The sequence below is a fragment of the Alosa sapidissima genome, chromosome 8 (assembly GCF_018492685.1).
Source record: "Alosa sapidissima isolate fAloSap1 chromosome 8, fAloSap1.pri, whole genome shotgun sequence".
NCBI classification, from domain to species: Eukaryota; Metazoa; Chordata; class Actinopteri; order Clupeiformes; family Clupeidae; genus Alosa; species Alosa sapidissima.
In genome coordinates, this window is record NC_055964.1 from 34725304 (window position 1) to 34750174 (window position 24871).

Here is a 24871-nt window from a genome sequence, read left to right on the forward strand (position 1 = left end):
ACTTTATACAACTCACCCAAGCACGGCAAAATCGACTCGTGTGTGTAGGCCTACACGTTTTTCGTTGAAGCGCATCTCTCATCAGACCTCTCTCCGCCACCTATTGGGCTGCAGCGGAAAATGGGCTAATGTTTCCAGGGGACATTCTCTGACATCATCCCTTAAATCGAAACTTATGTCGTGGAGCATCCACAGAGCACGAGCACGCCACGAGCACGAGCAATGCCCATGCGCAGGACTAACTAATTCAGGTAAGAACACCATTTAATTTGTACTAAATGAACCGAGTAGATTGACTCAATCCACAACGCTAATGTCTCAGTTAAATTTAAAAAATAAAGTTTAGGCCAGAAGTCATTATAGGACGGTTGAATACGACGTTTGATAAGTCACATGTTATGTTATGTTCATATGTTCAGTTTATAGAACATCAGTCTTTTCAGAACAACCAGTAGGCCTAAAACAAACTCTTTTCAGAATAACCAGTCTTTACACAGATGAGCTTTTGATAATGATGTAGACCTAAATATTCGTCATTTCAGGGCAGACAGAGGTCATCCAAGGAATGCTGAAATTGTCAAGGTAAAGTGTCAATGTTGCAGATCTATTATAAAATAGATAAAACGTGCTTGTGACTTTAGATCGCCATTATAAGGCAAAATGCATAAGACAAAGTTAAAGACCAGCAGATTACACTGTTTTTCCGTGGGGAAAAAATCTCTCCATGTGGCCTTAAAATTGCTCAAAGGCATGCTATTCAAGTTCTTAATGCAACAGATTCAAAGTCATTTCAAAGTCATTTTGAAACTAGGCCTATATAACTGGTACAAAGGGAGCTGTCGGAAAGCCAGCTGGACTTGCTCTCCCCAGACCCGGAGAATCATGAATTGATAGGACAGTTGTGTAATAGCCTAGGCTACTAGGCTAGCCTACTATTTATATGAAGTTGTGTAATTTTATATTGAGATAAATGTACACCTTCAGTGTATATATGAAGCTAATTTGATTAACGAACTTTTAGTCTTATAGGCGAATCATTCCCCTATCACAGCATAGACGTAGCGTCTCCGTTACTCTCCACTAGCTCCTTATAGCCAGAATTAAATTTAAATCTCTCACTTTGGCCTATAGGACACTGACTGGATCTGCCCCTTGTTATTTTAATTCAGTGAATGATGTACTTCCAGAACCGCCCACTGCGGTCTTCTGATGACCGTCTGTTGTGTAGGTCATAAACGCTACTGTAGGTCAAATTCAAGACTCCTCAGTGGTTCCATGTTGGTGTAATGCAGGGGTCCCCAACCTTTTATGTACCATGGACCGGTTTGATTCCATGTTCCATATTCCATATGTGTTGTGCATGCATTACTTGAAAATAACTAGCTCCAGTTATGTATGAACAGTGAAGGTAACGATCTCTTAAACATGTGAAAAACGTGAACTTGAAGAAGTGAAAATTGAACAATATGAACTATGAATATTGAACAACTTGAAGCTACATCTATAGCCTACGTGTGAACATGCTTAACAAAATATGCGAACAAAACATGGGAACTAAACGTGCATTACGAATATAATCAGTGGGAGCCCTGCTTATGGAATGATGGAAGACAGTGACACCCTCAGTGTGTTTGAAATGTCCAGTCGATTGCGCAATTTGGTCTTAGTTGTAGTCAATGCCGAAAACCCGGCCTCGTGGTGGGAAATGGTAGCAACGTCTTCAGCGCTTTTACGGCTATCTCGGGATATTCTGCTTTGTTATTGATCCAAAAACCCGCCAGAGAGGTTTCCTTATAGACACTCTTAAGACCACCGTCATTTGCAATTTCGATCAACTGCTCTTCCTCCTGCGCTGACAAGTTAGGACTATTTGGGATATTGACAAATGGGTTGCGGACCCACTCATTGGTTTGCCGTGGATCTTTGGAGGATGGGAAGTAACGCTCAAACTCATTTGAAAGCGCAACAAGGTGATGGCGCACCAGCTGCGAGAGAAAGGGCCCTGCCTCAGTCTCTCCCAAAACCCCCACTACTGTTTGGAACATATCAAATACACCCCGGTCCCCATGGTGTCCCCACAAATCAAGCTTGGCTTTAAATGCAGCGACTTTATCTTCCAGTTTAAAGACAGTCGTCATTCTCCCCTGGAGTGACCGGTTGAGGTCATTAAGCAATCCGAATATGTCACACAGGTAAGCGAGTTTTGACACCCAGTCCTCATCACTAAAATGTGCAGCTTTTTTTCTGTAAGAAATCTCTGCGGCGGCTCTCTCAACTCAAACACTCTGGCCAGTGACCTGCTAAAGATGCTTGTTTTTTGTTGCTCATTCTAGCAGTTTAGCTAACTTCGTGTGACATACCATTGGCCAAGAACTGATCAAGTGAAGTGAGCTGACCTGAGGCTGCGCAGCGCTGAAGGCAATATGTAAAAGTGTTGAAGGCGGGACAGACTGACGTAAGAAAATAGACCTGGCAAAATACAAACATGCGTGCAATCAAACAATTGCATATAGGCCTATGCCATGTAAAAACGTGACATTATTGCGAATTAAATTTAGTTTAGTTTGCATGCATTTTTTTTTAAACTCATGTCGTAGGCTAAGGCCCGGTTAGGAATGTCCTGCGGCCCGGTACCGGTCCGCGGCCCAGTGGTTGGGGACCGCTGGTGTAATGAGTTGCCCAGTCCTCTCCGTTCCTGTGGTAGTTTTGGGTCGTTTAAGAGGGGTCTAAAGACATTCCTGTTCAACATGCACTTAGTTCTTTAAGCACTTTTTATGCGTTATGGTTTGTATAATATTGTTTTATTTCCATTAGGCCAGCGGTCCCCAACCACCGGGCCGCGGGACATTCCTAACCGGGCCGTAGCCTACGACAAGAGTTTAAAAAAAATGCATGCAAACTAAATAAACTCAATTTAATTCGCAATAATGTCACATTCGCAATAATACCCACTGACGATGGTGAGCCAGATACCTCAAAGAAAAAGAAGGGGTCATTCAATACGAAATATGACGAGTCATATTTAAAATATTGTAATGATCTGAGCCTAGCTGTTCATGACTGTGCTCCCACGATGCTGTTCGGTTGATGTGTTATGTTGAATGTTAATGTTAACCATGCAAGTTACCAATGTTGTGCGTCCTGACTGTCGTGTTTATGTTTATAGTTGATTACAGTGTTCATAACCGGGTCTAACTAGTGTGTGTTGTAGATACAGTCTCACATAGATGTTTAGTGCTGGAGCATAAGGGCCAGGTCTGGCCCGGCATTATGCGTTCGTGTGTTTTGGTGTGTAACCAATAAAAAACATTCTAAGTTACAATATGGTTTCGCAGAGACCGGTGACTCGCATGCACCAAGTCCATTATGTGTGGTATTTGGCGATAAGTTGTCAAACGAAGCAATGAAACCATCAAAGCTAATTCGACATCTAGAGTCCAAGCATCCTACACTTAAAGACAAACCCCTTGAGTTCTTTGAGTGTAAGAAACGCGAGCAAGAAGGACAAAAAACTAGTGCGTAAAGCAACCACATCGGTGAACGTGGCTGCGCTAAAAGCCTCATAGTGGCTAGTCAGATTTCTAAATCTAAGAAGCCCTTTACTATTGGGGAAGAGAGAATTCTGCCTGCTGGTAAAGGCATGTGCAATGAACTCCTTGGGGAGGCTGCAGCTAAAAAAATAGCTCAGGTACCGCTTTCTGCAAGCACTGTCCATAGGCGAATTGATGATATGTCAGAGGATATTGAGGCACAGTTGTTAGAGAGGGTGAATGGGTCACCGTGGTACGCTATCCAAGTTGGTTGGTTGCAGGTCACTGGCCAGATTGTTTGAGTTGCGAGAGCCGCTGCAGGGCCCTTTCTCTCGCAGCTGGTGCGCGATCACCTTGTTGCGCTTTCAAATGAGCTTGAGCGTTACTTCCCATCCTCCAAAGATCCACGGCAAACCAATGAGTGGGTCCGCAACCCATTTGTCAATATCCCGAATAGTCCTAAATTGTCAGCGCAGGAGGAAGAGCAGTTGATCGAAATTACAAATGACGGTGGTCTTAAGAGTGTGTAGGCTATGAGGAAACCTCTCTGGCGGGTTTTTGGATGAAAACCAAAGCAGAATATCCCGAGATAGCCGTAAAAGCGCTGAAAACGTTGCTACCATTTCCCACCATGTATCTATGCGAGGCCAGGTTTTCGGCAGTGACTGCAACTAAGACCAAATTGCGCAATCGACTGGACATTTCAAACACACTGAGGGTGTCACTGTCTTCCATCACCCCCAGATGGAACCTTTCTTGTTGCAGGGAAACAAGCACAGGGCTCCCACTGATTATATTCGTAATGCACGTTTAGTTCCCATGTTTTGTTACCATATTTTGTTAAGCATGTTCACACATGATAGATGTAGCTTCAAGTTGTTTAATTTTCATAGTTCATATTGTTCAATTTTCACTTCTTCAAGTTCACGTTTTTCACATTTTTAAGAGTTTGTTACCTTCACTGTTCATACATAACTGGAGCTAGTTCTTTTAAAGTAATGCATGCACAACACGGAACATGGAACCCCCCCCCCACCGGTCCGTGAAAAAAAAATGGGAATCAAACCGGTCCATGGTACATAAAGGTTGGGAACCCCTGGGCTGTTGATTAATTTGACATGATTGTTTATTATTGATATTGTCCTTAATGTAGTCTTACCATGTTATTGTTTTTATATTATTGACTGAATGGACATTATTGTTTATTATTGCTTTTTCCCCTCATTTTCATTGTTTATTTCATTAGGCTTTTGATTGAATTGACATTGTTGTTTATTATTGCTATTCTCCTTATTATAGTCTGACCAACATCTTAATTTGTTCCCTGTTAAATTGAAGTATTATATTGTTTTGTATTTGCATGTCGCTTTGGACAAAAGCATAACCATAGCCGAGAAAACCAGCCACGCAACTATCTGGAGCGGTGCCCTGCCAAAACTCGCGAGAATCGTGAAACATTACCTTGTCAGTATAGCTCTTTGGAGATAGTTTTTGCCTGTTGTTAATCCTTCACCTCCACAAAAAAAAGCATTTGCATTGTGTACAGGGGCGGATAAGCCGCGAGAAGTTTGCTATTTACAACAGCAGAGTAACATACATCGCGACTTTAGAGGGAGCTCTAAAACTCGCCAAAAATACCTAAATCTGCATATTATACCTTTAAATGCCGTCTAACCTTAACTGTCTAGGTCCCTTTCCGAAACTAGTTACGGTACTTCGCAGAAGGTACGCAGGGACTTGCACTCTCCCTAGACACTTTCACTCAGTTTGCACGAGGGTCCGCCATATTAACGATCAGCAAAACCAATTGGTTGATAAGTGGTAGTCTCTAATAAATAACCAACGCCGAGTAAACACCATTGTCCCCTTGTCGAGAGTGTGCGTCAATTAATGCATAAAATTCAGCATGAGTAGGACACGCCTGTAAATAAATCCATGGTTCTAGGGCTGTAACGATATACGATTCGAAACCGAAATCGCGACATTCATATCAACGATACTGTGTCGCGGTGTGAAAAGGCAGAATCGCGACACACCTTTCTAGTGTTTCACGCAGTGCTTTGCATCTTACGCGGCCGCAAAAGCAACCCACTTCTCCCGCTTTATTTATCGGTAGCCTACGTTGTCCAAAAACAAACAAATAAATAAATAATAATTTCATACCTCTCCTTGCTTTCATTGTAGACTATGTGTGAAACTTTACCAAACAGTATAGAAGTAAACCCCCTCTCCTTGCCCCGCTCTCTCTCACTCTCCCTCCCTCTCCTGCTCAATGAACACGCGCAACTTAAATAAAACATTCACAATTGTGAAAGCAAGGACGCATAGAAGACGACTAGCTAAATTACTATTAAATCCGCTTAGCATCATTAGCATGCTGCACATATTTGTTTAAAACTCTTGCATTGAAGTTGTGTTCCAAGGGAGGCTATTAAAATGTTATTTAATAAAATGTCTAGCCCCCCCCGAACCGTGGGTCAAAAATCGTGATACAAACCGAATTGTGAGGTTGGTGTATCGTTACAGCCCTACATGGTTCCATGATAACTTGTTTCCGCAGAGACTGAAGTTCATCCCAAATCTGCAAAAAGTGCAGTAGAAGAGGGGTTTAGTAGATTAAGTGACAAGGGCTGCATAAGAAAGGTGGGGGAGGATTGGGATTGGGGGGGCACCAACAAGGAGCACCCAAGAGCAACAGGGGCAAGGAAAAACTCCCTTACCAAGGAAGGAACCTTGGGCAGATCCACGGCTCAAGGGGCTAACCCAACTGCCAGGGGTCTTGGTGTGTGTGTTGGGGGGATGACAGGGGAGATGGGATAGTGTGCTGTGTATGTGGGGAGAGGGCAGTGTGCAATATGTGTGTTGGAGAAGCTTCCTCATGAGACAATGTGCTATGTATTTTGGGGGGGGGGGAAGTGTGCTGTAAGTATGTTGGGGATGTGTGTTGGAGAAGCTTCCTGATGAAATAATGTGCTGTGTAGGTAGGGGAGAGGGGGGGGCAGTACATGTGAAAGTGAGGTGAGGTGACAACCCTATTCAGAATGAATCGGGACATGATTATGGAGCGTGTTTCAACGGTGGGGGGTGGGGGCAGCAAAAAAAAAAAACAGAGCAACAAAATAGCCTACCGTGAATCCATTGGACTGTCAGTGGGCTAGGCTATGTACAACATAAACGTCTAGTGACAAGCTTTTTGTTGTAAGCAAAATCAACTGAAGCACGCTCAGGTGATGTAAATGAAAAGGCCCTGTTGCTCAGCCCACCCGGACTGAAAAGTGCAGCTCAATGAAAGGAGTTTATCTCATTTAAATAATACAGCATAAAAAATGATTGTGTGGTGGTCAGTGTTAATCTTGTGGCGGGCCGGCATAGATTAGTCAATGTATGGGAAACACTGAGTCTTTATAAATGAGGCCTCATATTGCAAAATTACTCTGATGAAGGTTTAACGGACCCAAGCACCAGCTCACCAATAAAGTAGTTGCCATTCTTTAATGTAAATATAAATGTCCTAGGCCAAGTATACTTGTGTATACAAGGAATTTGGTCTCTGCATTTATCCCATCTGTGAATTAGTGAACACACAGAGCACACACAGTGAGTGAGGTGAAGCACACACTAACCCGAAGCAGTGAGCTGCCTGCTACAGCAGCGCTCGGGGAGCAGTGAGGGGTTAGGTGCCTTGCTCAAAGGCACTTCAGCCGTTCCCACTGGTCGGAGATCCAACTTCGGTTCCAAGCCTGAAGCCCTAACCAGTAGGCCATGACTGCCCCAGTGTTGCACTATTTGTTCCTTTTCATAGGTCTACCAGTCTAATACCTGCTGGCACACAGATCTCAGGCCAACCTTATATTGTGCCTTTGATTTATGCTTGCTTAAGTCAAGTCAAGTCAAGTTTATTTATATAGTGCATTTCATATACAGAGGTCATTCAATGTGCTTTGCATAAACAAAACCAAACAATAATAACAAATAAAAGTATAGAAGGGTAATATAGTCAAAGAATAGTGCAAAAGGTAAAGATCATAATAAAAAGAAAACATAAAACACATAAGGTAAAATCATTTAAAACCAAAGAATAATTAAAGGATCTGAGAACAGTTTGGTCTTAAGTCTAGATTTAAAACTGAATTGAAAAAGTAGTCTTTAATCAATTAACCTTCTTCTAACATCAAATGGGTATTTTGATTACTTTCAGTCTGGTTTTCGGGCAAATCACAGCACTGAAACAGCTCTCATTAAAGTTTTCAATAACATACCCCTCATACCTTAGTGCAGCATTTTACACTGTTGATCACAATATTTTACTACACAGACTTTTCAGGATTATCCACATGCAAGTTTAGATCCCCTGATATATTAAGACAGTCAAACTCTAACGGGTGGTTACCAGAGGGCCCCACAGCATATCTCTGGTTGGGCATATCTCTGTTTCAGCCTATGCAGAGTGTTTTGGTTTAGCTTAGTTGTTGATGTCATCAGCTTGTTCCGTCTGCATAGTTACTGAGCGCTTATCAGAGGCTCGGCTCAAGGTTGGCAGAAAAATGTTGGGTGCAGGAGAGAGAGGTGATTTTGAAGAGGTGTTTTCGGTTAAGATCTTGGTCCCAGTTCAACTCAACTCTGTGCTATTTGGTCTGAAATATTCCCTGCCATTCCAAAAAAATTAAAATTGTCAATAAAATGAATCCAAACTGAAAAGCTTGTTTTTGCGAGCCAGGTGTTTAAACTGAATAGTCTGGTAAATACAAAGCCTCCCTCTGCTGGGAGTGATCCACTGATGAAAATTTGTATTCCAAGCTCATATAGGGCCAAGAAAAGTTCCTTGAAATCTGCTTTGACATACAGCTGTTCTTTGTAAATGTCATTTGCTCCAACATGCAAAATGATGCGTTTGATAGTTGCATATTTTGACACCAGTTCTGCAAGTTCTTTTCCCCATTTAAAAGTCTCACAGCAGAGTTGGCTAGAACGAGGGTTGTGGGATGAACAGGTGCTGAGTGCTGCTTGTTGTCTGTGTCTATCTTTCTATTGTTGTGGTTTGATCGCTGCCTGCTTTGGGTCTGTTCCCTGGGGAATTCCTCTCTCACGTCCCGGAGGCATTCAAATCTGTTCCATAGTGTTAAGGGCTGGGCTTCCCTTAGGACCACAAGCCCTGTAGTAGTTTGCTGATCTGTCTGTATTTCTGATACGAGGCCTGGAGTTAACTGGTGTTAAGGTAATTACAGTTCTTGTATTACGTTTTTTGGTCTGGCATCTTGCCTATACCAAGGCTCTGTACTCACATTTCCCTTTATGAGGTCGATGCATTCATCTGCTCTATTAGCAGTGATATTAGACTGCTGGGTTACATTCTCTGTATTTCCAGTAGTTGCTGTACTCACTTTATGAGATGTCTCTCGTAGTTCATCTGTCTTTGATGGAAGGGCATGCATCTTTGATTCCAAAGTAGAAATCCTCTGTTCTAGCTCAGTACATTTTCGGCATGATCTCCTGGGTCTCTGGCCGGATGAGCGCATTTTGCTTTAATACAACTTCAAGGTGACTTGCTGCTCACTTTTTGCTCATTGACTTGGCTAGCTCATGTAAAGTAAAAACCTAACCACTAAAGTTTCAGATTTAAATGTACTGGTTTCACTGTCTTTGCTAATCTATCTTTTAAATGAAATAAAAGAATGAAAAAGAGTAATTGCTAAAAGGATAGGTGAAGCAGGAGCAGTGTGAAATGCATCCTACTCACTTGAGTAGGAGGATTGAATCTTTTTAGTTTACTTTACTTTACTTTACTTTCGACTTAGTATCGGTACAACACCACTGGTTTCCATTTGATCTAATAATATGTTTTCCCCTAATGGGATAACCTGGGTGATTGACTGAGTCTGTTGGCAAATGGTGTACCCAAGATGGCCTGTAATATTTTTAGGGCAGTAAGGTTTCATCACCAATCTTGTCCATTATTCATCACAGTGTCATAAATGGCAAAAAGTGCTCCATGTGACCAAGTGCCTGCGCTAGTCAGCCCGTGAGAAGACACAGATGAATGAAATAGCTCTTTTGTTTAGACATTGCTGCCTTGTGTTTGTATAATGGCATCTATCAGACATTGTGTTCTTTTGTTTGCTCTATTTGCTTTTAGTGATTGCATATTTTCTTTCCTTCTTCAGATGGACAAGATCTACTGTCTACTTGAAAAACACAGGCTGGAAAGATTTTACAAACCATTCCTTGATATAGGGGTGAAGGATGAGAGTGACATTCTTGATATATCTGATGAAGACTTGAACAATATGGGTAAATCAAGTGTTTTATAGCCTATCGTTTGGCCGCCTCAATCGAAACGCATGTCTCTCAATAGAACGCACATAAGAAATAAAGGCCTAACTCGAATACAAGCCTGTGCCAAATAAAGGCCTGTGCTTTGCACAAGTAAATAAAAGATCCCGGCCATAATTTGAAGATGTATGATAGTCTGTCTTCTTAACATTCCTCACCTGTTATCCAGACATGCATGAAAACATTTGAAAACAAAACTCAGCAATAGGTTATTTTGAGAATGACTTTCTCTTCAGCATTACTAACTGTTAAAACGAGGCAGAAATGACAAGGCATTGCAACAATGTTTGCAGAGATACACCGTAAGGTTGGCTGCAAAGATTATGCAGACTGTTACGATTGACTGACACACATGTGCGCGCACACACATTATCGAAATCACACGCCGTACACTTTAGGCTATATAGTCTTTCTACATGGGTTTAGTGAATGATCAGGCTATAATATAATACTCTACCCACTCTCCCATCACTGACAGCCCCCCCCCCCCCACCCACCAGCCAGCCAGGAACCTAGGAAACTAGGATCCTGTCTACCCTAACCCCCCGCCCCCAACACCGCCCTGTGGAACTGCACTGTGACTGCGCAGCCTAACGTGTTGCTGCTTCACATCAAGCCTGATATACTTGAAATTACTGCATACTGCATATCAATGTAAATATACAGGTCACACAAGCACAAGTTTAAACTTCATGTAACTGTTAAGACTATATAAATATACAACACAACTACCTCTATTTTTTTTTAGATATATATGTCCTATATTTCTATTTTGATACATACATGTTCTATATTTCAGTCTTGCACTTTAATTTAATGTTTATTGTCTATGGCTATGTCTATAGTATGTCTATGTCTGTATTTAAAGTTTGTCTATGTCTGCATGGGAAAGTAAGAAACGAAATTTCAATTCTTTGTATGACCAGTGCATGTAAAGAAATTGACAATAAAAGCCGACTTGACTTGATAAGACCACACTTTAGTAGTGGTTGGGTAAACATTTTAACATTTTAGCATCCTGACAGGCTTTTGTCGGGACTCAGGACGCGCAACTCAAAATCGGGACTGTTCCGGTTAATCCAGGACGTCTGTGTGCTAGTTGAATAACTTGCCTTTCCAGATTAAATGTTCATACTGGTTAAGAAAGGCATGTGAACAGTCTCTAAAATAAGGGTAGGTTCCTTAGTATAGCGTCGTTGAAAGTTTGCATGTTCATTTAAACTTGCATCTTTTTTTCTCTCTCGCTCTTTCGGAGGTAACCTCCCGAGCGTTTGCTCTGCTACCACCGAGTGCCTCGACATTACCCAAAATGCTTGATTGCATTGCATTCTCCACATCTCTAGCTAAATTTAATCAGCATTTTTGTTCAGTGAATCTTTTGTAAATTGCTTTACAATTACCGTCAGGCCCTCCTTGGCCGCCTTCGTTATTGCCCAGCTCACCTCAGCTTGCCACCATTCGCTCCTTCGTCTTCATTAATCTTTTTGGCCTCTATGTGTCCAGTTACATAGTCTATCTGTTCTTGGTCTTGGTCTTCTTGATGCGACTTATAGTCCGGAAAATACAGTAATCGTTTCTGCCTTAGAACCTAGGTCTAGAATCATTGTGGAGACATGGAGAGGCTTGGCAGGTATTGTAATAACCATTTTGAGAGCTGTGATGGCAAATAAAGATGTTTCCATTGATTATTTAAAAAGGGTAGGAGTCACTTTGGACCAAGGGCGTGGGAAGGGGGGTGCTGAGGGTGCTGCAGCACCCCCTGCTGGCAGGAGATAGATTTGTAAAAAATATGATATACATGTAATTACATATATATATAATTACTCATTTGCTGTCTGACATTATTTATATTTTTGTATGTGAAATGATGAGTCAAATAACAAAAAAGGGTTATGGATAGGTTCGAATATAGGCTACTAAAAATGAACAGTTATAGAGATCAACGTGAACGTGAGTCAGTTACTGTAAGAACCATAGCGTGGTTTCAGCTAGGCCTAGGCCTATGTGATAGCGATTTACGGTTGATATAGGTCTACATATTCTATGCGATTTACACGTTCAAAAAAGCATGGATAAGCTGAAAGAAACTTTAATTGTGTTTTACAGTTTTGCAAAATTAATAAATGTATAGCTAGTGAAATCATTTCACTATCCTAGTCGCTAAGATAGAAATTATTAGGACACTTGCTGTGGAGACGACACACTTTAGGCTATTCAGAAATGATTTGCGAGATCATTGCAGCCTGATTATTAGCCTATATTTAAAGCCAAACATCGCTGGTGTGGTTTTGACGATCAGAAAAGTAATTTTCCTTCAGTGCTCGAATTACGTGGGAGCCAGAGGGAGCCGAGCTCCCATAGAGTGAGGACTGGCTCCCTTGAAAGCAACAAAGTCAAAAATCTGAGGGGGTCTCTGATATCTGAAGGTGTCTGGCATTGTAATTTAATCTTAAACAACGCTCATTATCTATCCCTGTGCGATCTCTTACCATTACAGACGTGAAATTAAAATATAGGCTACTACGGGACGTAGACCTACCCTACGCTCTTGAAAGCAGCATGATGACCACCACACCACTAGACTATGGGCAAACCGCATACGATCGATTTGACAGCACTCGTCTGAAGTCTGAAGAAGTTACCCTGCTTTGATGAGAATGTTTTGTGCATTTACATAGGCGTTCATTGGGCTAGCCTACATGGGTTGATACGTGCGGAAAAGTCCTGTTTGCTGTTGAACTTGCGCCTTACCTCTTCTATTTTGATTAACAAGCCATAAATTATGGCCCATAATGCAGCTTACTTCAATGATTCTGTGAACTGATCTGTAGCTATCCTCTGTCATTCAGAGCTCCGGAAAGTTCCCAGATATTTTGAAACACCTGTTAACAATCTCTGATGGCAGAATAGCCTATTCAATGGCTACCCGACAACATCTCATATTTATTCCCACAGTAACAACACACGAGACGACTGAACGCCCAGGTGTTGTTACTATGTGCACATTAGCCTATATACTAGAACATAGTTTGGCTGCAATGGCTTTATTATTTTCTGCCAGTTAGTGCTTTTTCCCTGTGTATAAGTTATACTACATGCATTATTGTGTTTGACACTGAGGATAGCCTATCTGAGACGGTGGTCTGCTTCAAATGAGTTAGCCTACCTTGTGAAATTGAGAATGGCACTCAGAGTAAAATTTAGTCTATCTTTGTATTGTGAAATTAAAATTAAATATGGAATATTACAATCAATAATATGTTGAAATGAATTAAAAGGAATCAATTTCTATGAAAAATCTCTGTCTATTGTGTGCGTGTGTCTAGGCCTATCGTGCGCATATAGGCTACTGTGCAAAAGCGCCACTCGCGCCTAGGCTATTTACTGTAATTGTATCGCCTTGTTAGGCTATGCGCGGGGTGTGCCAACTTTTTATGAGATAGAGAGACCCCCTTAAAGCAGGGGCCTCAAACTCAAATGAGCCGGGGGCCAATTCTGCCAACGTCATCTGATTGGAGGGCCGGCTATTTCTGAAAATGCAATGTTCTTTTTTTCAAATACCACACAAAACTGCAAACAAAAAGTGCAAGTGTTTTTATCTAGTTTTAGACACCTGTGCTAGCAACCTTAGCTTATAAATAAAATAATGATAAAATAAATATTAATACAAATTATAAAACAAATGAAAAGCATAAAAACAGGTATGTGTGTGTTTCACACCAAATAAAAATATTTTCCTCTAATAACTTTTTTTAAACCTGGCAAACTATAGGCGTCAGGGTTAAGAAAGCAACACCATTGGATTTTTATATCAAAATTTCAAAAGGCCATGGCTTGAAAGTGGTCAGAGATAAAGTCCTACTGTAAATGTAAAAATCTTTGAGTAAAACAAAAGTTTATGAAGGGGGTTTACCCATCTAATTTGCCACTGGATGGCAAGCACCTCAAATTATGCACCTTTAAATACTGGATGAACATATTTGAGCAGGTTTACTTTACTTTTTTCATATTACCCACATAACAAATTAACAGGAAAACACCTAAGATGTATATGGTTTCTAAACCACAAGGCCTACAATAAAGTGTTCTGGTTAAATGAGTTCCTATCGCGGGTAATCTGAGTACCCAGAAGTTCGCATCATATTGCGGGTGACTTTGTAGTTTAGAGCCCTATTTCTACTAGCCCTGCTGTCTGTACCACGTCCATTACAGACACTATCATCACGATTACCACTGCAACCTCCAAGCTATGTTGGGCAGAGGGTCGAAATAAGCATGGTATGCTTAGTGGACACCGTCGTACACGCAGACGCACCTCCATTCAATAGACGATCGATCATAATCTCCAAAAGGATATTCTCCTTCAGATTTAGAATAGGTGAATAACATAGCCTACCTAAGACTTCATCACACGTAAACGTTTTTCAACATTTGGTGTAGGCCTATTTCTGCTTAATTTCTGGTTCAATTTATGCAACACTATGGCCTGCATCGCTTCCGCGTCATTACAAATGCACGTCTTTGTGTTTCTCGCGTGTAATACAAGTACTGTATTTCCTGAAAACTTTGCGCAGCGATTTTGGGTTTGAATGAAGCTCTGGATGTCTAGCACATAGTGGAGCAGAGTACAAATGAGATTTACTATCTCTATCGTCTATCGAACTATCGTCTATTTTAATCAGTATCGTTGTTTGTCACAATTAAAAAGTCTCAAGGGCCGGATTACATTATTATTTTGACATACGTCGAGGGCCGGGTGTTTGAGACCCCTGCCTTAAAGACAAAAAGATCATTCGGGCCCTGTTTTCCTTAGCTATACTGAAATAGGCTAATGATGTCAAGTGCGATTCTGTGGGGTTAGGGTGGGCAAGGTGGCTTCGGATTGCTGTCGCGGAACATTGGAATTTGTGGCTGCCCAGGACTTTTCTAAAACTTCTCTCTATCACCCGCACACCGCACTAAAATGACGTATTTAGCAGTCAAAATCTGAAACATGTCCAGGAGGGGAGAAATCGTCGGACATCCATTTTTTTTGTTATTCATCACCCCTGGTCAAAAATAGGTTCCCGCGCGCCTGCTTTGGACACACCATTTTTTCCCAAAAATTTTAAAAAAGTTGAAAACTCTTCTTTTTCTGATTCCATGTTTCTACCACATTGTCTTGCAACCTTTTGGCAGTGCCATTTTCAGTCAGAACAAACATATTGAATCAACATTAAATCAATATTTGCCAGGGGTAAGAATAATTTTGTTCTTAACTGTATATATATACTGTTTTGTTGTTGTTGTTTTTTTTTACAAGGTTTAAGTCAAGTGGAGAAGAACCGGTTTAAAAGCATGCTGGACACTATTAAAAGACTCGGAAAAGGTGCCACCCATCTCATGCATGAAATGCAAATGACGAAGTCAGTGGACGGGTTCAGTCTCTTTTATTCATTCCCCAAGTGTCCTGAGTGCAGAGAGTTAAGGGGTATGTTTGTGCTCTCCCATAACCTTAATCATAGCCAGTTTCTGTTTATTCATTCCCCAAGTGTCCTGAGTGCAGAGAGTTAAGGGGTATGTTTGTGCTCTCCCATAACCTTAATCATAGCCAGTTTCTGTTTATTCATTCCCCAAGTGTCCTGAGTGCAGAGAGTTCAGGGGTATGTTTGTGCTCTCCCATAACCTTAATCATAGCCAGTTTCTGTTTATTCATTCCCCAAGTGTCCTGAGTGCAGAGAGTTCAGGGGTATGTTTGTGCTCTCCCATAACCTTAATCATAGCCAGTTTCTGTTTATTCATTCCCCAAGTGTCCTGAGTGCAGAGAGTTCAGGGGTATGTTTGTGCTCTCCCATAACCTTAATCATAGCCAGTTTCTGTTTCTACTTTTTTTCCTGCTTTGCCTTCCTCTCCATCCTCCTCTGCTGTCTGCCTCTTCTGGCATTGGAGTCTATGGCAGCCCCAGAGCCATGTCAAAGGTTGTGAAATTTCAGTCACGGATTGGGGACAGTTCTCTGATTCATTTTGTAATGTCTGTACTAAAGCAACACCAATTGCTTTGGTAATGGTTGAACCATGTGGTTCAAAATGAGGTTACTATATTACTTACATTTATTTTCACCATTAGCACAAAACATTTTCACAGGACAAAGAAATTATCAGGTCAAGTGCCTTGATTCAATTTGCTTCTCTGGTCTAACAACTTTAAAATGTTCTTATTTACATGCTGTCACTTGTGTATTTACCAACTAACAATGTGAAATGTAACAGCAATTTTCTAAGCAGATATATATTTGGAGCTATATAATCATGTTGGCAAAGCACTGCTACTTGGGCAAAACTCCCAAAAAGCCCCATTAGCGTGTTCTTTTAGTAAGAAACTTATCTGTCTTCATAACATCAGAACTGCTGATGAGAAGATTATAGAATGTTAATTAATTGCATTTAATTGCATTTATTCCACTGCTTGGTTGAATTTCCCCTTATCATGCGTTCAATTTTTTGCCTGTATCACACTTGTATATTCTTTGTTAACGGTAGAGATGGAACTGGAATATTACCAGATATCCTCTGGTAATGTCATCTTGTTTAATGTCAAGTTGTCTTAACAAATTTAATGTCAAGTTGTTATGACAAATACATCTTCTGGTAATGTCATCCTGGTTAATGTCAAGTTGTCATTACAAAGACATTCCAAACATACTTAATGTCAACTTGTCATGACCAAGACAGCTTCTGGTAATGTCACTTTGATTAATGTCAAGTTGTCACAATCAAGACAACCCAAACAATGTCAACATATCATCACAAAAACCGAATGACACTTAATGAAAGAAGTCATAAAAGTTTATGACATGATTATAACGTTTATTGCACATTTATGACAGAGTCATGTCATAGTTATGACAGTGTCATGTCACTCTTATGTCGACAATGTCAAGTAAAGTGTTACCCTTTTTACTTTACTCTGTGCCTCTAAGACTAGCGTTATAAGCTAATTAGTGGTTTGCAATAAAACTGCTCACATTCCATTAGCATGAAAACAGATAGATAGATAGATAGATAGATACTTTATTGATCCCTAAGGGGAAATTCAAAAACATATCCCAGAGAAAGGTCGAACTTGGTACACATGTGTTATTAACCCCTAGGTTTATTTTGCATTGTCCTTTAAGTTATCCAGTTTTTCTCTTTGAAAACATATTGACTATAACTTTAAATTCGGCTTTTTTTGTTTTAAGACTTGGATCCAGCACAAAACACTGTGGAAGATCTTATGCTCCGAATTGGTTATCAGGAGGGTGTAGGTAACAATATGGGTGTTTGCCTTTTCACTGCCGAGGGAATGCCACTCACTGATGATCCCTTTTTCAACACATGTAAGTACATATTTTTACAAGGCAGACCTTGATTTGGCTAGTGTAAAACAAGAGTGTAAATATAGTAAACACGTTGATTCCAAAACATTAGTTCTGAAAATGATTAGTATTATAATTATACTGTTATTGGTATTGGCAATGGTTGTTGGACAAATTGTTATTATACAGATCAATATTGACAGGCCTGGCTCTGGGTATAGGCAAATGCTAAGGGCGCTCCATCCACAGAGGACGCCCAAAATGACAGGGAACTATTTTTACACAAAACGATTCGTTAATTGCACCAAAGTAAAATCTGGCCTAGGGCTCCAGAGCAGTCAGAGCCGCCTATGATTATTGATATTGACCCAGAATTTTTCCAATCGGTGCATCCCTAATAAGGAAATTAAAGTAAATTCCAGACCTCACAAACACTTTGATTTTTGTCTTATTTCCCTAAGTCTTTAACTAGAGCTCATCTACTGGTTCTAACTGATCTCTGATGCCATAGACCAGTGGTCTCCAACACTATTAAATATTAAACATTATTAAATAATAATAATTATATTATTAATAATAATAATAATTAAATAGGCCTACAATTATTTCAAATGTGTAGTTTATTGTTAAAAGAGAAAATTTCCACACAAACGTAACAACATTATTAAGACACGTGGTTATGCCACTCGGGCAACAACAAATTCCAACTGTCAGGGGGAAAGGCCATCCAGTAGGCCTACACAAGTCTTTTGTTTTGTCTTGCTTAGGCCTACTTGCAATTAGGCCTGTTTCATCAGGTAGGGCCTATTGTTTATCAACAAACATAGCCTACTAATTATAGCCTGTAATAACAGTGGCTCACATTTAACAGTTCGCAAAAACTAAAAAAATGGCTATACCAACCTGGCATTTTTAAACAAACAACAAAAAAACAAAGATTTGTGACTGACATTAGGCTTAACGATGGATCGTAATTTACCTCTTATTTAAGATGTGGAGTGGAGACTTTGTAATCCACCGCTCTCTCTCCATTCAGTCAGCGAATGTCTGATGTGATGTCACATAGGAAATGAACCTCAGCCGTCATGGTAACGTGCGCAGGAAAATAATTACTTTTTTTTTTTATAAGTATAAGTATAAGCATATATACTTTTTTGATCCCGTAAGGGAAATTTGGTCTCTGCATTTAACCCAATCGGTGAATTAGTGAAACACAAACAGCACACAGTGTACACACAGTGAGGTGAAGCACACACTAATCCCGGCGCAGTGAGCTGCCTGCTACAACGGCGGCGCTCGGGGAGCAGTGAGGGGTTAGGTGCCTTGCTCAAGGGCACTTCAGCCGCGGCCCACTGGTCGGGGCTCGAACCGGCAACCCTCCGGTTACAAGTCCAGAGTGCTAACCATTTTAGTTAATCAGCCAACGAAAACTTTGAGGAACGAAATAAAACCGGTATTAACTGGTTACCATTATTTTTAAATAAGTGTTCCTGTTCCAGAACATAAAAAATAATGTTTCCGGTTTCGTTCCTGTTCCCACTTCTGATTACCATTTCAGTCAAATAGTGTTTCACATATCTCAATTTTCCCCCAATATTTTATGTCAACAGGGCTTCAGTTATAATTACATTCTGACTTTTTGTCAGTCAGTATGTTTACATGCACAGTTAAGTGGAGTTACTAAAGCTCAGCTAGGGGAATTGACTGGACCACTGTCATTATCTTCATTTACATGACGAAAGAAAACCCCTTTTGTAGACCTAATTACGAATGTTTTACTCCGTTACGCTAGATGGTGATATGCGCCCAAACTCCACACATTCCCCAAACTTTCCATATAAGCTTCATTAGCTTACTTGCTAGGTGAACTTTGCATCATCAGTGTAACTAGTTAAATAGTTGACATTGCTTGCTGAACATTTTTCGTATGGACATTCTGGGGGAGGTTAATTCATATGAAAGAAGCTGTAACTTATGAGTATGTCACGTTGTGGCATAAGACTTAGGTAGTTAACTTGCTAACTCTGGCAGAAGTCTCTGGTGCTCTTGCTCCATGTAGTTTTGTGTTGCAGCCACAGGGTCGCAGCAACAACACGTAGCCTAGCCTACAGGAAAGCTGCTGCGCATTAACTCATTTGGAATATTTGAAAGAGTAACAGCTAGATATTCTGTCTTCCCATTTTGTAGACGAAAATTAAGAGAGATTTTTATCTACGTTTTTTTTCCGTCAACAATAATGCATGTTAATATAGTTTTAGTCAGTGTTTCAGGACACTGGCGCAATCTCGTCTTAGTCTTGTTTAAAACTATGACTATAAAGACAGCAAAAAACAGCAGACTTCAAACAGCGTCAGGATAATAATGCGCTTTCCGCCGGGTTTTGCGTCACGAAAATAGGGCCCTGTATTTCCATTTTCAAAAGTCATGTTATTTAATTGTACATTTCAGGTAATATCAATAAAATTCCAGTTGTGTTGTTTTGATTGAGTAAAGATAAATAATCAAATAACAATACCCAATTACAGTTCTAATGAAATTACTTGGCGAACAAAATGTAAAACAACTTTGAAGAGTTTTGAACCAAAATCACCCAAGTATTTTAATATGCCTCTTCCTCCTTTTGATTTTCACTGATCTTATCCTTGTTCCTGGTCAGCAGTGGCACAACACACAAAACATTAAACACAAAACATTTAGCATGTCTACCACGGTCCTGATTAGCTGCTTTTGTTCCTATTGTTTAATTATTTGATTATTACCTTTTCAGGCTGATATTACCAAACAGTGATAATCGTACTGAGCAGCAACATGGTATAGCAAACATGGTATGTCTGTCTTTTTGAATTTCCACAGGGTCGTTACATGACAGGCACGTAGAGAAAGAGAGTCATCTCTATGTCATATTCACACCTAAAGAGAATCTTCCACCACTGCAACCAGCTCAGCCAGTCACAGAACCCTCAGGGATGGACACGGTGCGCTGTCACGTCATGCTGAGGGTATACAGACTTGAATACCTTTAATTTAAAGGAGTGATCCAGAGTTAAAGGAAACCCCAGTCTACTTGCACACGCTAAGGACCTGGGCTACCATGCAGTAACCTGAAAAGAAAAGTTCAATTCCCTGTCCGTTGAGCAAGGCACTTAACCCCAAGTTGCTCCAGGGACACTGGCCCTTGTAATATACTTGACATACTGTATTTACTGCATTTCAACCTTTGGATTGCCAGAATAGCCTACTTAATGCTCTGAAATGTTTAGATTTTGGACTGCAATGTCCATTAGTTGTCGGTCTTACATATAGCAGCTTTCAAATAGGTGTTTTGTCATGGGCATAGTCTTATGTGTATGTCTTTTCAAGTGTCCAATAACATGTTTTAATAATTCAGGGTAATTATGAAGTTAAAGTAAACCTGGAAGACCATACATTGGCTGACCTGAAAAGAGGGCTGGCGTTTGAAAGTGGAATACCATCACATGTGCTTCAGTTAAGGTTCGTATCCTTAAATATTCATTCTTCATATTTACATTTGCACACACACAGAGACATAAGTCAAATCAGTCATCAGGCACATCAGTGTGGCAAAGAGGAGTTCTGCAGTTTGATTCGAGAAATGCACCAAAGCGACTGAGAAAAACGAATAATCTTGTTCAAGTCATTGCACTGTTCGCACGCTCACCCCATACCTCCAGTTACAGCTTTTCTCAGTCACTTTGGTCCATTCCTCCAATCATAATGCCCATTTGCACAACAGTTAGTGCATTTCTCAAAACAGTTAGTGCATTTCTCAAAACAGTTAGTGCAAACTGCACCATATAGAGGATAACCTGCAAAAGTGTGTACAATATCTTGCTCAGAATGCTTAGTTTATAACCTGACTCTCGTTCCGCCTAGCTCCACTCACATCCATCGGTTCCGTTGAGAGTGATTTCAGCACGGGATTGTATGGTAGAGCCAATCAGGACGCAGGGCGGGAGTTTCATAGATGTGACGTAGCGTAGAAGCGACTGTGAGACTGAGACTGTGAGACTGTTCTCAGCGTCACGGGTTGGCTTCGATGTGAGTGGTTGAAGTAGCACGTCAATAGATGACGGACAAGTGGCTTATCCAATCTTATGCAAGGATTTTTTGATAAGGCCCAGCCTTCTGAAGCACCACTCCAATGGATCGATCCCAGATGGATGAGTGGAGCTAGGCGGAACGAAATTCATCTGGCGAGAGTCAGGTTACTTAGTTTATGCCTCAAAGGAGAATATTTATGCCAATAAAACGGTGAGTTGAAGTGTAGAGGTGTACGCACATCTATATTGATTCTACAGGTGCTGGATACTAGAAATACTGAGTAAAACCAAAGAAAAGATATCCGCACACTGTGTCTAAAGCTCCCAGTTTAATGGTGGGTGATACACAACATTTCGACCACTCAGGTCTTCGTCAGGTGTAAAAAGAATGATAATAAGTAAGAAAGTAATAATAAGTAATAAAACTGTGAGTGCCATCAAAATGACAAGTCATGATGCCATTGTTTGTGTCAAGATAGTCAAACTGTTTAGTGTTGTAGCAATGTAACAGTTTACTCTGTACGTATTTTCTAATGAACAATGCACAAGGCAGCACTATTTTCTATTTAAAAACTACAAAGTTACACATTATGCATAAGGTGTTGCAATTTATTCAAAATAGGGAGAAACTGCTTCAATGATGTGCAGTGATAAGATGATATAGAGTTTGAACAAACAGTTTTGAAAATGACCTTTCTGATCTGAGAAATGTGCCAACGCAACTGAGAAAAAACTGTAAATACCACAGACCTGTATCCAGACCTGCATTCTGCCTCCTGTTGCCTACCAATGGCTACGTCATCCAAACATATATGGAAGTGGCATATGTGCTATGATTTGTAGCTGACGTCCAATCTCTAATTGATGCATTAATACAATTTTTGACTGATGACAACCTCAATGTGTTTGCAACAGGGATCTACAATGGAGTAATGACACCTTGGAAGACATCGGGATAAATGAGGACTCTTTGGTGCATTTCTTCCTTTCTTCACTTAGTGAGGAGTGTCCGAATATTGAGCAGTTTCTCAAGGCGGACATCCAGCCCTCTGTGCAGCAGACTATGAAGGGCATGAGTGTCTTCTTTTCATCTTTATATTCCATCGTTAGTACTGTATTGCTTTTTATTTAATCGTTAGTACTGTATTGCTTTTTATTCTACCGTTAGTATTTTATTCCATCCTTAGTACTGTATGGCTTTTGTTAGTACCGTATTGCTTTATATTCCATCGTTAGTATTTTATTGCTTCATATTCCATCATTAGTATTTTATTCCATCGTTAGTACTGTATTGCCTTGTATTCCATCGTTAGTATTTTATTCATTGTTAGTACTGTATTGCTTTATATTCCATTGTTAGTACCGTATTGCTTTATATTCCATCGTTAGTATTTTATTCCATTGTTAGTACTGTATTGCTTCATATTCCATCATTAGTATTTTATTCCATCGTTAGTACTGTATTGCTTCATATTCCATCGTTAGTACTGTATTGCCTTGTATTCCATCGTTAGTATTTCATTCATCGTTAGTACTGTATTGCTTTATATTCCATCGTTAGTACCGTTTTGCAGCAGTTTTAGTCTACAGTACATGTTGATTTCAGTGGTAACATGTTAAGCCATATGTCACCTGTGTTGGCAGAGAATAAAACAAGTTGGAGGATTCCAGAATGTGGTGGCGTATATCCGCAGGCTCACTGGATGTCATGCACTGGCTCAGATTCTGTATCAGCTGATATGCAGGAATGAAATAGGGACCAAAGTGCAGAAGGTAATAAAATAACTAAGTAGTACTCTCTGTCAATATTTTGTATTGGGTATCAAGATATTATTATTAATATAATAATATAATTGCTAAATGCTTGTTATTGGTATGAAGTATTATTGAAAGGTGGCTCTTCTCTTCATTTTCCTGGTTAAATTTAACATGCTGGTATTTTAGCAGACTGGTGAGGCAGATTATACCAGGAATGCCATCAGTTTACCCCAGAGTGTCAAAAGATGTGTACCGGTAGTTATTTGCCAGTGCAACTGAAAGTGCACAATTCACTGATCAGCTCAATACACCTTTGTTTAGATCAATGTAGTGCTGCTGCTATTGAATTACTGTTTAAAATTGTATGATTAATTGATTTTAAAACTGTATACTCCATCCATTTTAGATTGCTCTTGTGGAAGGGCTCTATATCCTTTTCAGAGAGCTATTACCAAATCGTTCGTCCAAATCATGTGATGTGATCATTGAAGATGGTGAAGTTTTTGAATTCTCCCCTGAATGCTGGGGCTACTTGTTGTCTCAGTCTGAGGTAGGCTACTTGATTATATTAATATTAAATTATGTTTTTTAAACAAGGTTCGGGAGGAGCCCATAGGGTTGATTGACCCTCCCAGTCCCTCCCACCTCTTCCCTGCCCCTCCCACACCCCCACATGCTCCTCCCACATTCTCCCATGCTCCTCCCACATCATCCACATGCTCCTCCCCTGCTCCTCCCACCTCCTCCCCTGCTCCTCCATTTCACTATCAGCTCTAAGCTCTAATTATCCCTTATCCATACGGGGTGTCAGTGGACATCACTCGCATGTGATCTCCGCTATTGGCATCCCAGGACTATGGCCAGCTAACAAGCCAAACTTGCTGCCAACTTGTGAACCGCAGCGCTTGGTGAAAAATTCATCACTGTTTTGGCTGTAAGATAACAAGGTGTAAGATAGGGCCCTATGTCTGTCACAACCATAGAATCAGCACAGAGTTTTCCCTCTCAAGACTACAGACGCCCAGGATTTGTGTGTATTTTAAACTCAGGGGTCATTTAGTGTGATTTCTTGCACAGAAAACTGCTATTTAGCTAACTAAATGATGTTCTTGTATTTGCATCTAGAGGGAGAGCATAGAGCATGAGAACTTTGCTCCAATGTCCTTGTGTTGTCTGAGCACAAGGATACGGTTTTCTGAACCTGTGCGGATTGCAAACCTTCCAGACATTTGTGAACGATCTACTGTTCTGCGGGCAGTAAACGGTAATATTTGTAACTTCAGTCCAATTTAATCTCTGCTCACTATTTGCTTCAGATTTGGAAAACAAACAAAACATTCCCTTCAGATCACGCCTTAAATAACAATAGTAGTTTAGTATATACTATACTATACTATACTATACTATATAGTATAGTATATATACTCTTTTGATCCCTATATAAGTATAAGTATAAGTATATATACTCTTTTGATCCCTATATAACTATAAGTATAAGTATATATACTCTTTTGATCCCTATATAACTATAAGTATAAGTATATATACTTTTTTGATCCCGTGAGGGAAATTTGGTCTCTGCATTTAACCCAATCGGTGAATTAGTGAAACACAAACAGCACACAGTGAACACACAGTGAGGTGAAGCACACACTAATCCCGGCGCAGTGAGCTGCCTGCTACAACGGCGGCGCTCGGGGAGCAGTGAGGGGTTAGGTACCTTGCTCAAGGGCACTTCAGCCGCGGCCCACTGGTCGGGGCTCGAACCGGCAACCCTCCGGTTACAAGTCCAGAGTGCTAACCAGTGGGCCACGGCTGTAATATATAATATAATATAATGAATATCTATCAGAGC

At 40.4% G+C, this 24871-nt stretch overlaps 2 protein-coding genes and 1 long non-coding RNA gene across 12 annotated transcripts in view; 1 reads left to right on the forward strand and 2 right to left on the reverse strand.

Annotated features, from left to right (window-relative positions):
• LOC121715150 (transcription termination factor 1-like) overlaps positions 1 to 165 on the reverse strand; it is a 54411-nt gene extending 54246 nt beyond the window's left edge. For both annotated transcript variants that reach the window (XR_006033537.1, XR_006033536.1), the window contains exon 1: positions 17 to 165. The gene's annotated coding sequence lies outside the window, so the exon portion shown is untranslated. The remainder of the gene's footprint in view (positions 1 to 16) is intronic.
• Positions 166 to 195: 30 nt separating this feature from the next.
• LOC121715138 overlaps positions 196 to 24871 on the forward strand; it is a 43947-nt gene continuing 19271 nt past the window's right edge. For 3 of the 9 annotated variants that reach the window (XM_042100538.1, XM_042100542.1, XM_042100541.1), the window contains exons 1-10: positions 435 to 582; positions 9692 to 9818; positions 15163 to 15330; positions 17081 to 17218; positions 20051 to 20196; positions 20586 to 20689; positions 22174 to 22363; positions 22903 to 23031; positions 23423 to 23566; positions 24142 to 24280. In XM_042100538.1, the coding sequence (XP_041956472.1) occupies positions 9692 to 9818; positions 15163 to 15330; positions 17081 to 17218; positions 20051 to 20196; positions 20586 to 20689; positions 22174 to 22363; positions 22903 to 23031; positions 23423 to 23566; positions 24142 to 24280 (1285 nt within the window). In that variant the 5' untranslated portion in view covers positions 435 to 582. Of the gene's footprint in view, positions 252 to 433; positions 583 to 8610; positions 8746 to 9691; positions 9819 to 15162; positions 15335 to 15387; positions 15421 to 17080; positions 17219 to 20050; positions 20197 to 20585; positions 20690 to 22173; positions 22364 to 22902; positions 23032 to 23422; positions 23567 to 24141; positions 24281 to 24871 lie in introns of those variants that run through there. The other 6 variants (XM_042100539.1, XM_042100545.1, XM_042100546.1 and 3 more) reach the window with 6 other exon arrangements.
• Positions 264 to 10951, reverse strand: LOC121715207. The gene is made up of 3 exons (XR_006033561.1): positions 10868 to 10951; positions 6647 to 6654; positions 264 to 274 (listed from the first exon to the last, which is right to left on the reverse strand). It is a non-coding gene; the product is annotated as an uncharacterized LOC121715207 (long non-coding RNA).